Source organism: Myotis brandtii, unplaced genomic scaffold (assembly GCF_000412655.1).
Source record: "Myotis brandtii unplaced genomic scaffold, ASM41265v1 scaffold48, whole genome shotgun sequence".
Taxonomy (NCBI): Eukaryota; Metazoa; Chordata; class Mammalia; order Chiroptera; family Vespertilionidae; genus Myotis; species Myotis brandtii.
Genome location: NW_005368341.1, coordinates 10,319,439 through 10,333,709, shown reverse-complemented (window position 1 = coordinate 10,333,709; position 14,271 = coordinate 10,319,439). Strand labels below are relative to the sequence as shown.

The following is a 14,271-nucleotide window of genomic DNA, read 5'->3' as shown; positions in this document are numbered from 1 at the left end:
CAAACTATTCTAGTCTACAGAGTTGTAATCTAAGTTGCATTCAATTTTGTTAGTGTTAAATATATTCACAGCACCTGACTTAGAAAACCAATGGTGCTGATGTTGATATCTGAGGGACCCAAAGTGCTATGGGAAACTGAGACTCCCCACCTAAGGGACTCAACCTGAGACCCAGCATAAACAACAACAACAACAACAAAACAAAATAACAATAAAACAGCAGCTAAAAAAGCACCCAGACTACACGGGAAAGAGATTGACTTGCTAACCGAAAACCACTGACTCTCCAGGAGTTGAAAAGCTCCCGAGAGGCGGAGGGGCTGGTGGATGCCGTTATTGCACTCTCTACCTGACCTGCTAACTCAGTGGGCAAGTGGTCAGGGCACTATCCCACTGCCTTGCTAACACCAGACAAGAGAGTGAGTCATTTTGGAACATGTCCCCACTCCCTGGAAGGGGAGGGTGACCTGGAACCTTCAGCCTCCTCCTGCTGCTCCGCTAAAGTCTGCGAGTGCCAGCCATTGCAAAACCACCCTGCCCCCCTGCTAGGGCTGGCAAGCAGTTGCAGCTCATGGATGGGAAGAATTAATATTGTCAAACTGACTGTGCTACCCAAAGCTATATACGAATTCAGTGCAATCCTTATCAAACCACCAATGGCATATTTTACAAATAATCTAGCACAAATAATCCTAAAATCTGTATAGATACACTAAAAACCCTGGCATAGCGAAAGCAATATTGGGGAAGAACAAAACAGGAGGTATTATGCTCCCCAATTTCAAACTATATTACAAAACCATAATAATCAAAACAGTATGCTATGGGCACAAAAAACAGACAAATAAATCAATGGAATGAATAGAGAGTCCAGAAATAAACCCAGGCACATACAGCTAATCTACAACCAAGGAGGCAAGAGTAAACAAAGGGGAAAATACAGTCTCTTCACAAAGAATGTTGGCAAAACTGGATATGCAAAAGAATGAAATTGAATCACTATCTTACGCCATATACAAAAATAAACTCAAAATGGATTAAATACTTGAATATAAAACCTGAATCCACAAAAATTCAAGAAGAAAACATTGGGAATAAGCTTCTGACATCACTCTTAGCAATATCTTTTTGGATATGTCTCCTCGGGCAAGGGCAACTAAAGCAAAAATAAACAATTGGGACTATATCAAACTAAAAAGCTTTTGCACAGCAAAGAAAACCATCAACAAAATGAGAAGGCAACCTACCAAATGGTAGAAGACATTTGCAAATGATTCATCAAATAAGTGGTCAATATCCAAATATGTAAAGAATTTATACAACTAAATATCAGAAAAACAAACAAATCTATTAATAGCAGAGGACTTGATTAGACATTTTTTCCAAAGAGGACATACAGGTGGGCAACCAGCACATGAAAAGATGCTCAACATCAGAGAAATGCAAATCAAAATCACAATGAAATACTACCTCACACCAGTCATGATGGCTATTATAAAAAAGACAGAAAAGAGCAAGTGTTGGTGACATGTAGAAAAAAAGGAACCCTCGTACACTGTTGGTGGGAATGTAAACTATAGCAGCCACGATGGAAAACAGTATGGAAGTTCCTCAAAAATTAAAAATAGAGCTACCATGTGACCCAGCAATTCCATTTCTGGGTATTTATCTGAAGAAAATGAAAACACTAATTTGAAAAGGCATATGTGCCCCTATGTTCACTTAAAGCATTATTTACAATAGCCAAGATATAGAAGCAACTTGAGTGTCCATCAATAGATGAATGGATAAAGAAGAGGTGATACACTGTGGAATATTATTTAGCAATAAAAAATGAAATCTTGCCATTTGCAACAACATGGATAGCACTGGAGGGTATTATGCTAAGTGAAATAAGTCAAGGAAAGACAAATACCATATTATTTCACTTCCATCTGGACTATAAAAAACAAAACAAACAAAACAGGAACAGACTTAGATACAGAGAACAAAGTGGTAGTTGTCAGAAGGACATGGATAGAGGTATGTAGCTGGGTGAAATACGTGAAGGAAGATAAGGGGAACAAATCTGCAGTTATAAAAGAAATAACTCATGAGGATATAACCAGCAGCATGTAAAACAGAGTCAATAATACTGTAATAACTTTGTATGGTGACAGAAGGTAACCAGGCTTATGACGATCATTTCATAATATATGCAAGTATTAAACCACTATGTTTTACAACTGAAATTAATATAACATTGTAAGTCAATTACACTTCAATAAAAAATAAAATAAAACTTATGAATTGTTTATTTCTGGAATTTTTCGCGTAATATTTCAACCGGGGTTGACTAGGTTACTGAAACTATGGCAGGCAAAACCATGGATAAGGGTTAACTAAATAACAAGCCTCTTCTTTGGTTCAGTCTACACAATCCAAAGAAAATAAAGGTTCGAGCAATTCCCTAAAACAACGTTTATCCTGAATCAGCCAGATGGGTTGTTCTGTTGCCTGCACTGATGAACAAAAACTTGCACAGTCTTCTGGATCGTTCAATTCTTGGAGACCCAATCTATTGTTTTTAAAAGAGATAGGAAACTTTGATCCTATGGCTCAGTGGCATGAAATAAGCCAGTCAGAGAAATATAAATATCACATGATCTCACTCATTTATGGAATATAATGAACAACATAAACTGATAAAAACAGATCAAGAGACAGAGAAGCATCGATCAGACCGTCAAACCTCAGAGGGAAGGTAGGGGAGGGTGGGGGTAAGGGGGAGAGATCAACCAAAGGACTTATATGCAAGCATATAGGCCTAACCAATGGACACAGACAACAGGGGGGTGAGGGCATGAGTGGGGGGATAGGGGGTAATGTGAGGATAAGGACACATATGTAATAACTTAATAAAGAAATTTTTAAAAAGCTGCTTATTTTCAGTAAGATAATTAGCAAAAAAAAAAAAAAAGAGAGAGAGAGATGTCATCCTTACAGTTGCATTAGTGTTTGGAACAGCAGAGGTTTATTATCTTTTGGGGACAATAACTTAGCCTTAGGCCAGCAACTAGGTTCTTAGTAACGATCACATGTTCATTACCTGTAAGGTCCGTACAATTTTTCCACATACATTGATTCAAATTTTTTTTCCTGGGTCAAGGACACAACTGTCCTAATATTTTCTATGGCCTCTGTTGCAATCTGTAATGTAGAACAGATCTTGATTAGACATGGGGCTTTTCTTTCTGAAACAATGAAAAATATAAACCTTAGGGTGTTCTGAAAAGAATCCTGAAGGGTTTGAAATTCCTTCATTTTGAACGCAAAGACATAACAATGTGTTCTTTAAGACGAGCTGTATGACACAACTGGCAATCTGAAAAGCACTTCTGGTTGTGCCAAGTATACTGGGCAAGCTTTTGTATTCCGGGGGAGAGTGACACGCTTAGGGCAAGAATGGTAGCCTGAGCACCAGAGCCTGATTCTATTCCCAGCCCTGCCACCAGGCAGGTACTTGACTGGCTTTAGTGACAGCCCTTCATGGCTTTGCTTTCGTCAGAGGGTGGAGTCCTAGAGAGTTAGGCTAAGCGATTTCTAAGGGCCCACGGGAAGTGTCAATCATTTCCTCCATGAGCACATCCCTATGTAGAGGAACTGTCCACCCATAATTGGAAAGAAGATCCAAGTTGTAAATAACATGACCCTGCCACAAATCCCTGATTAAACCCGGGGCAGACCCCTGACTGACGCAGGCCAATCAGATTATTTCCTGGGCTTGGAGGCAACTGCTTGAACTGAGAAGTCCTTGGATTGGGAGGTTTAGGTCACCAGGGTATGTGTGGGAAGCTGCTCTGAATATGCAGCAATGGAGGAACGGAACAAATGTATAGAGGGCCTCAAAGACAATAGAGCTTACAGCTCTAAAGGAGGAGCCATGACTTTCTAGTAACATAAGCCATGGGTGTTCCCTGCACTTCTGTGTGTCCTTACATTACACCCCTTTTACCCAAACCAGCCAGAACAGTTTTCAGATGACAGCCAAACCTCCCCTTGACTAATGTTCACTCTCTGTGATAGCTTATCAGTCTAAATCAGGGGTGGGCAAACTTTTTGACTCGAGGGCCACAATGGGTTCTTAAACTGGACCGGAGGGCCGGAACAAAAGCATGGATGGAGTGTTTGTGTGAACTAATATAAATTCAAAGTAAACATCATTACATAAAAGGGTACGGTCTTTTTTTTTAGTTTTATTCATTTCAAACGGGCCGGATCCGGCCCTCGGGCTGTAGTTTGCCCACGGCTGGTCTAAATCATAGACTAGACTACAGCTATCATCTAAACCATTAGCACAAGGGACTTCAGGTCTTAACTTTAGATTGTTTTATCAGCTTTATGACTTCTACTTTAGTTCTCAGCTTCTGTAGCCAGAAAAAAGCAAGATATTTGATAGTTCAGGCTGAATAGCCTTGTATCTCTATTATAAATGAAAGAAAACCTAACAGCAATAACAGCTGGAGTAGAGAACACTTATTGAGCTTCTACTATGCGCCAGGTATTACCTCATTTAACTGACATGACCTCATTTAGTCTCACAATAACCCTGTGAGGTAAATATTACTCCTGTTTCACAGGCGAGGAATTGATGCACAGGAAATTTAAGTGGCTTGCTTAAAGCTCTGGAGTTAAGGGGTAGGCAAGCAAAGATAGTCTACCTAAGGCCGAGTCAGGTTCTTAACTCATTATGCCATTCTGCTCTCCCTGCTTTGTCATTTACACAAGGAGGAACTGGTTGTTAATGACTAGGTACACACAACTCTTAATTTTCTGGTCGTGGATCAACTGCTTGGAGGGTTAATTCTGATTCAGCAGGACCTTAAGCTCAGTAATTAGGCAGGGCCCAAGTCAAAAGGGAGGGTTACTATTCATCCTTCTCCACCCCCCTTCCCAGCCCAGCAATCAACACCCTTACTACCAAGCCCTTTTTCAAAAATGAAAATGGGAAGATATCCCAAATCCCAATGTACTTTACCCATGAATAATCTCCACCAGATAAATGAGAACATTTCATTTTGAAAAAAAAAAAAAAAAAAGAGAAAAATACAGTGATGTGGGTAGTTTTCAGAGACTTCTTTCTAACCCTCATTCTGTGTTAATCAAGAGTTGACTAAGTAAACAAACTTAAACTGTGATTAAATTGCTGGTCATGAACATTTAAAATTTTCAATCTCATATTTTCTTAAAAAACACCTCGTTAGGTTAAAGTAGCTGCTAAAATAGTTTCAGAGTGGTCAGTCTGAGTTGCTCATTCTCTGGTCCCTAGAATGGCAGAGTATGTGTTAGCTGAAAGGGACACAGGACAATATCTGGTACAACTCCCCATTTCATAAAAGTGGAAAGTGAGGACCAGATCTCCTCTAGTATCACACACTGAGTAGCAAAGCCAAGACGACTAACCCAAGGTGCCGTGTTGGTTTGCCATACTGCTCAATTCTAACTGCCTTCCTCCTGCCCTAATTCTGGCCACTTTCAGTGTTATTTAGCCATTGATAATAGCGTTCAGACTCTATTGTCTTAACTAGGTTCAAGATGTTTTCTTTCATGTCACCAGTCTAAGGAAAATGTATCTTCATTCTATCTACTGACAATTCTCCCTTCTGAAATGGGAAAGGACACGGGGTGCAAAGGAGAAAGGAAACAAAACCACGCACAGGATGTTTTCTCAGCAGTTAGCTGTGACAAACAGAAGTCAAGGACATGATGCCCCGAAGTCCCCACAGCCATGAGCCAAGAGGCTCTTCAAGCACGTTGGGCACCCAGGGCTTCCCGAGTTTGGGCACCATGCACCGTGCTAGCGCTCTGGAAGGCTGCAGGACGAACACGAGAAGGAAGCGTTCTGATGGGAACCTGGCGGTGAGACCACGCTGCTTTGAACTCAGCTGATGCCGTTAAGGGCGAAGGGGCAAGGATCTCATTGGCTATCACTGGTTTAGTGGACACAGGCTTGTTGGGATCCTACGCTCACCCCTACATGCCCTATGACAGTGGTTCTCAACCTTGGCTGCACATTAGAATCACCTGGGAATCTTTTTAAAATCCTGATTTCTGGGCCTCATCCTCCGGAAATTCTGTTTCTTTGTTATGGGGTGGGGCCACAACAAAATTAAAATGATGCATCAAAATGCTAATGAGAAAATAAAATAGCAAAATCAACCATAATTCCACAATCTAACACACCTGTCTTTACTGTGTCTTCTTATCTTTATGTGCACATATTTTTCTAGAAGTTGCAATTGGCATAGACACACATTTTATGTTCAGCTTTTAAAGCTGAGCCTCGGAGCCATGTTCCATGTTGCCACAATCCTCTTAACGAGCATTTTAGTGGTTGCACAGTAAATGTTTCCCTAATGGACCATTAGCTTGCTTCCAGTATTTGGTTGCCCAAATCAAATTATGTTTTGTGCTAATAGTGTTTCGTTACTATTAAGTTATTTCCTTAGAATAAATTCTCAAGTGTGATATTATTGACTAAACGGGGATAAACATTTTTATAGCCCATGCCACATGATGCCACATTAGCAGACAAAGGGCTGTATGAGTCTAATGACCCACAAGTCCATGTGCAGTTAGACATTTTCAAAAGCAATCATGCTGTTTTCCGGTTTTGGCAACGGCGATAAGTTAGAAACCTGGAAAGACCCTCCAAGTTAAAAACAACCAAGATAATGAATAAAATATAAAAACCATCTTCTTAAATGAATGACAGAGCTGACAATAAAATAAACATCTAAGATCCTCAAAACAGATGAAAACCAACAACCCTGGGAAGCAAGGAAAAAGCTGGCCTTACCTTGGGTGGTTTGCTCAACACAAGAGACTATTACGTTGATGATGGCGCATCCTCCTGCTGCATCGTATTAGGGGACAGGTGATTCCTTTGATCCGTTGCTGGTGATGTTAAGTCTGATGCTAGATCAGTGGTTCTCAACCTTGGCTGCACATTAGAATCACCTGGGAGTCTTTTTAAAATCCTGATTTCTGGGCCTCATCCTCCGGAAATTCTGTTTCTTTGTTATGGGGTGGGGCCACAACATTAGTAACAAAGAAACAGAATTTCCGGAGGATGAGGCCCAGAAATCAGGATTTTAACAAGATTCCCAGGTGATTCTAATGTGCAGCCAAGGTTGAGAACCACTGCCCTATGAGGTGGAAACACTGTCAGTCCCACCTCACTCAACAGTTGCAGTAATGTTTGTGAAAGGGCTTTGTAAAGTCTCATGCTGTAGAAACTATCACACTATATATTCATGACTGCTTCACCTCCTAATGTTTCAATAAAGGATAATATTTACATAAATAAGAGTAAAATATACCCTGGCTGTAACCTACATTTAAATTTTTAAATGCATGTACATGTGAATAAAATATTTATGTGTAGACTTAGACACATTTATACACATATAAAGGGGCTGTGTAATAAAGAGCTTCAAAATTAGGCCCGGATTTGAATCCCAGCCATGCCTTTCACTTGTTTGATTCTCAGGTTCCAATCTGTAAAATTGGGGTAACATCAGTGCCTGCCTCGTAGGATTATTGTGAGGATATAATGAGTTGGTGCACATAAATACATACTTGGAACAATAATTGGCACATAGTAAAGACCAAGTGTTTGCCCAACTGCCATTATAGTTAGAACCACAAGTTGAAGCATTACTGCCCTCTGGTGGCGGTCCACCTCAATTACAGAAATCACAGCCAAGAAGAAAAGAACTTTTGAGTATCAGCAAGTGCCCTAGCTTGAACAATTCACTTACATTCTGTTTTAAGGACTCCCCATCTGTAAAATAGGGGTGATATTTGTCCTAACAATGGCATCAGGATATGAAGTAAAAGGTAAAATCAGCTTTGGAAATTCAGAAATTCTTTATAATGACCCCACGTAAAGTGTTTTCTACAGGCTAAACGCTTTCCATTATTCCATGTTCAAGTTCTAGGCATTCTTAATACAGTCAACTATTTCATGCACAGTGCTGGCAATTATTAGCTGTAGTGAGCACAAACGTTTAATCATTAAAACATTAATTATTAAAACATTCATGTTGCAATACATAATTCAAATAAAACATGCCAACAAACAATGCTCATACTAACACATAAAACACATGTCCAAACACAATGCTCATGCTAACGGAAGCCTTGTGTGACCCACCTTTCCAGCAGCTTCCAGTTCCTTTTTATCTCTTTTGGCATTTCCAGCCAACATTTTCATTTCAACAATTCCTGACACAGCGATGATTGGAACAACCGATAACAGCAAAAGAGTTAACTGCCAACCGTAGATAAACGATATGATAATGCCAGTCCCAAGGTTGGCTGTGTTCTGTGCCATTAAAGCCAACCTGGTCCCAGTGGCCTGGAAGAGCGAGAGAGAGGCGTTTAGCTTCCTGGAGGGCAGGGTTTTGCGTCCGTGCTAACATTTGCTCCCTTTCACGACAGTAAATCCAAGACCCCTGTGCTTCACTCGCGAGGCTCTGCAGGTTTTTTCACCTCTTACTCCTCTCCTGCCCACGTGAGCTCAGCGTTGCAGCACCGAGGAATCAGCGGCTCTGCTTTGGGGACAGGCTGTGGGGCAACGTCCACAGAGGAAACTCACCCCGGTGTTCTCTGGCCATGTTAAAGACGATTTGCTTTAAACGTGCAGGAGGGAAATTTAAAACTTCAAGAGACCACCTGTTACCAAGTGTGCACGCCCTAAGACCAGCCACTGTAGGGCACCTCTCAGAAAGCAGGGCTGATGCAGCAGAGGCTGCAGTGGACTCTTCCCACTCCCCTGAGCCGTGCGGACACAGGGGGCTTCACAGCGACAGACCTCAGCTCCAGGGGTGGGGACCCAAGCCAGGGAGAGCGTGGCATTTCCCAGAGACAGTTATTGGTTCAGGGCCTGGCATATGACCCAAACGAGCTCAAATCAGATTTAAGGGAAGGGTGCGCGTTTGGTGGTTGAGGCACAGGTGTGCGCTTTCGCTGGGTGGGAAACAAGGACGCTGTGGCTCTGGTGACTCCTGGCAGCCATCCTCGGGCCTGGAGGGACGGAGGCATAGCAGGAAGCCAATGCTCAGGACTGAAAGCCACCCAGAGCCACACAGACAAAGGGCACCTGGGTCCTTCCTGACATTTTTGAGCCAGTGGACCATCGACCCTGAAGTCTCACCTTCGTCTTTATTGTTTAGGCCTGTTCGAGTGTTGTCATTTCCAGCTGAAAGCAACTTAACAGGTGCAGCTATGCCCTATGTCAGTGGTTCTCAACCTTGGCTGCACATTAGAATCACCTGGGAATCTTGTTAAAATCCTGATTTCTGGGCCTCCAGGTGATTCTAATGTGCAGCCAAAGTTGAGAACCACTGCCCTATGTCTATTCAAAGCCACGTTAAAGAAAAATAGGATTAGAGTGCAGCCTACATACCCCTTGGACTTGGGAGGCGTCCGTTGCGAGTCTTGTAGAAAGTGCACCAGTGCTATTTCTATGATCATCAAACCAGCTCATGTCCTACGGCACAAAATACACCTTTCAATCAGTTCAAGATGAAAACAAGAGAAGGAAATCAGATGAAACCTTGCAAACCTTCAATGCTGAGGCAGGATCCACACTGACTTGGGAACTGGAGTTCCGGGGACCCTCACACGCAGCATAGAGCCCCGGTCCCTGCCCGGGGCGCATGCCCTCAGAGTCCACCAGGGTCCGAGCCCGAGGAGGCTCTGTTGGGCCAGGGACGGCACCGCCGATGGGGCCGGTGTGTGTGTGGACTCATCAGATGGCAGCTTCCTGCCAGTGTCCCCTGAGGTGCAGGTGCTGTGGGCGGTCCATCACCCAATGCCGACAACTAGCCCTATGGACACTTCCTCCTGACCTGACCTGGTGGGGTCCCTCATAAAGGCGGGGAAGCTCTGGGCTGGACATGGCTTCCTGTAAATTCTGGGCACGAGAACATCAGCCCTGGTTTCTCACCATGTTTGTTTTCTTAAACACAAAAGAGTGTCACTTAGGGATGATTTTAAGTATAAGCTACTCATCCACAGCATCTTTTAGTTTTGTATAAAATAATGTCCCTACATAGCACAGTTTAAAAGATACTGAGAAAAGGTTTGTAAAGTCAGATTTGCTAAAATACGATTCATGCTGTGTGCCCTTTTATGAACACCTTCTAGAACAGCGGTTTTCAACCTGTGGGTCGCGACCCCTTTTGGGGGTCGAACGACCCTTTCACAGGGGTCGCCTAAGACCATCGGAAAACACATATATAATTACATATTGTTTTGTGATTAATCACTATGCTTTAATTATGTTCAATTTGTAACAATGAAATTGGGGGTCACCACAACATGAGGAACTGTATTAAAGGGTCGCAGCATTAGGAAGGTTGAGAACCACTGTTCTAGAAGGTAATCAATTCCTGTCAATTGGGTGAATATTCTGGCCCTTTCCTAAGACTTTTTTATAGAACTAGAGGGTTCTATGAACTTCCTAGGAAAGCAAGCAATGCTTGTCATCCCAGCTACCAGCACACAGCAGGGAACAGTTTAGTGAATGAATAAGCGAACTAATGTGAAAAGAGCTCAAATAAGACAGAAACAAAATAAATCACCCACATTTGGGAAAACCTATAGCTAGTATGGTCGATTGTGGTGCATGAATTCTATCAACCTCTTTTCCCTTTGTTTAGAGGCGGCCGGAGTCTCAAATGACTCGCCAGGGCTTGTGTAGAATCCAGAGGCGAGATACGGGTCCCTGAAATGATAGTGTCCACACAGACAGAGGTAGTTTGAAATAAGCCCCCAACCCCCCTAAATTAAGCCTAGGCCAACAAAAACCCTGCGAGGTTTTGGGTAATTGATGGACCAGGACACTTTGCAGGGCCCCGACCAGTGCTTGTATGAACACCCAGCCGGGTGGGGAGGGGGGAAAACATGAAATAGGAACAGAAGAAGAGGCTGAAAGTAGGAAACCTGGGCAGAAGGCATCCAGTGCACACGCCTACCTGTCTCAGCATCGCTCTAAAAGCCATTGACCGAAGCCTGGTGGTGAGGATCTCGCCAGCTTTCCCAAACGTGAAGCCCTGGTTGAGAAAAGAAAACAAAAGCTCCTGTTCCCTTTGATCATCCCTGCTGTTCTGACGCAAGTGGGTACCTGCCCATTGATTTTTTTACATGACTTATATATTAGCCAATGAGTAACACATGTCTGTGACCAAATATTCATTCAAAGTCCCAACTTAAAGTTCACGTACTGCTGAGTCATAGGTATGTAATCGAGATGAAAAGCCTTAAAAGTGTCCAGTCTGGCTTCTGAACCATTCTAAATAGGTTTCCTTCTCAACACTTTCAAGAACATCTCAGTGAGGACAATACTGTGTTTAGTCACAACTTTCATGTGTTCCTATTACTTTAAACAAAACAGTGAAAAGAGAAGTAACAAAATTCTATGCAGGAACGCATTTGGGTCACGTGGGGAGGGAGGGAGGGAGGGCGGCGGCCTGGAGTAAGAAGCTCCAGGCGAGTTCTGGTTCCCGGCCACAGCTCCCCCTGCTCTCAGATTGGGGACCAGGCCCCTCTCCCTCCCCAAGCATGCTTGTCAGGCAGTTTCCCTCTTTCTAATCATGTCCTGTTCACACGTCCACAGCTGGGCCGGTGTCCGGGGCGGGTGGGAGCCTCCAGGCTCACGGAGCATTGGTGCAGGTGTGTGCAGGCCACTGCTGGGAGGACACTAAGCCAGGGGGACGGTGCCCAGGGGGATGGTGCCCGGGACTAGACCACCCTGGTCTCCTCCTTGCTTTGCTGGCAGATTGCTCAAACCCAGTGTGGGCTGCCCACTGTTGGTGCAGCCTCCAAAACACATTTATGCACCTAGCTCCACTCCCTAGCACACCAGGGCTAGCAACTGGGTGGGATCACTGAGAGCTAAAGAAATGATTTCTAAATAAAAATCTTGTCTTACTTTTACCATTGGTTCAACAATGATGAGAGAGAATCATGCTGGGCCTGACTAGGAAACATTTTGCTGAATTAATGGATTGTATTGGAAGGGCCTGCATGGTACTCACTGAGTTAACAAGACAAAAGGTATTTGGTAAAAATCTAGGTAGAAAAGTACAATCGGAGTAGGTCTGCTAGTTCACTCTGGCCAGGTCTACGCTATCTAAATGCAATACAATATATATGTTCTTTCAAAGAGTTCATCGATTAAGGAGGAAACACTCAGAGAAGTTATCGATATTATGTAAAGAGTAACAACAACAAAAGAGGATGCTATTGTACTGTTCCCTCTCAACCCTCCCCACCCCCCCAGTTTTTAACTAGTTGAGTTTAACTGGTTCTCATGTTCTCCTGGGGACTTGGGTCTCTTCTTCCCTTGCTAAGGGAAAACCTATGACATGCCTTAATTCAGCGAACAGGGAAGTCACAATTACTCCTGCTAAGGCCTGTCCTCTAAAAATGTCCTCTGTCAACTGTGTTTGCCATTTATTTCAGTCCCAGACTCAGAAACTCCATTAGGTCTTGATTAATTGATAATTAATCAATCTACATGAATAGGTAGTTAAAATCTAATAATTAATCTATATCCTAATTGAAGGATAATCTATGTCCGTGAGAAGACCAAATCGTAGGTACCTACCTGAAGGAAGAAAGTAAAGAAAGAAGTAATCCCCAGACCCAAGAACAGCAACGAGATCATGTTGCACTTCTGCTGCTTCACGGCATCGTCCCCCGGCCCAAAGATCTACAAAAGAACATGCAGAGGGCCCACCTCACTACAGGTCCCTTGTTTATTCCTCCCACAAACAGTGGCTGGAGCATCTCATTTTAAAGACGGGGCTTTGAGACATGTGGGTTTTTATTGTGGTAAATATGCATCACATACAAGTTACCATTTTAATCATTTTTAAGTGTACAATTCAGTGGCATTAAGTACATGCACAGAGTTGGAAACTCTGTACCCGATAAATAGTAAGACCCCTTTCCACCCTCCCTAGCCCTCTGGGAACCACTATTCTAGTTCCTGTCTATGAATTGAGGAATATGTGGTTATTAACATGGGTTGTGAGCAGTTGCACACTTTGGTGTTTGTTCCTCTTCCCCTGCACTTGCTGTTCCCTCTGCCCCAGCCTGTTCGCTCCACCCCTCACTTCACAGGGCCTCTGCCCAGAGAGGCCTCCCCTGACCAACCTACGGGAACAGCAACCCCACCTCTAACCCCCCCACTGCCAGATCCTACTTTTAAAATGCTCGTTATCCCTTGACACATTATGTAGTTTGTTTTGCATGTATAGTAACCTGTTTGAGAGCAGGATTCGGTTTATTCTGTTTCCTGATATATCTCCAGTGCCTAGAGCAGTGTTTGGCACATAGGAGATGCCCCAAAATATAGATACAGTCCACATAGCTCTTAAATTGCAAGAGAGTTAGGAATTGCTTTATTTTTAATATAAAAACATTCTAATTCATTTATTTTTTGCTTGAGGTCTTCATTGTAGACCAGTGTCCAATGTCACAAGCATAATGAATTCAACACGATGGAGAATAAGTCATCTTTAACAAAAAAGTCTCTCCAAAAATGTAAGTGGTTGGCTAAGGTTATTACAACATAAATACTGGGTTCTATGGAGCCTTAGGTGTTTCTGACAACTTCCTATAAATATCCCCTCAATGAATGTAACAACTGGGTCGCATGAGTTTTCTTTCTTAGTCTCAGACTCCCCAAGCCGTGGAAGGATTGCTGAAATAATGGCGTGGTGGCTATCGCTTATTTAAAGTTGATTTTAGGGAGGGAAAGGGAGGGAGGGAGAGGAAAAAGGAAAGAGAGGGGGAGAGAGCGGAATATAGGTTTGTTGTTCCACTTATTTATGCGTTCACTGGTTGATCCTGCATGTACACAGACCAGATGATCAAACCCACAATGTTGGCATATCAGGACGATGCTGTGACCAACTGAGCTCCTGGCCAAGTCTGGTGGATATCACTTCTTGAATACTTACTATGAAGCAGGCAGTCTTAAATGCTTTCCATATAGTGACCCATATAATCTCTTTTCATCCTCAGCTATCCTATGGTGCATTTATTTTATGGATGAAGAAACTGAGGTACCGAGAGGAAAAGCATCTTGCCCAAGCTTGCACAGCTATTATGTGGTGAGGCCAGTCTGTGCCCAGAGCCTGGCCTCTTAAACGCTATGACTTGAACTCTTCCCTCCTGCGCACACTACTCTCCCCGCGCTCCCCCCCGCCCCGC

General features: G+C 43.1%; 1 protein-coding gene across 3 annotated transcripts in view; it reads right to left on the bottom strand.

Moving 5' to 3' along the window:
- LOC102246156 (phosphatidylcholine translocator ABCB4) overlaps positions 1 to 14,271 on the bottom strand; it is a 68,396-nt gene that overhangs the window by 10,448 nt on the left and 43,677 nt on the right. For 2 of the 3 annotated variants that reach the window (XM_014547605.1, XM_014547606.1), the window contains 5 exons: positions 12,659 to 12,763; positions 11,025 to 11,102; positions 9,452 to 9,535; positions 8,198 to 8,401; positions 3,089 to 3,189 (listed from right to left, as the gene is read on the bottom strand). In XM_014547605.1, the coding sequence (XP_014403091.1) occupies positions 3,089 to 3,189; positions 8,198 to 8,401; positions 9,452 to 9,535; positions 11,025 to 11,102; positions 12,659 to 12,763 (572 nt within the window). Of the gene's footprint in view, positions 1 to 3,088; positions 3,190 to 8,197; positions 8,402 to 9,451; positions 9,536 to 11,024; positions 11,103 to 12,658; positions 12,764 to 14,271 lie in introns of those variants that run through there. The other variant, XM_014547608.1, reaches the window with a different exon arrangement.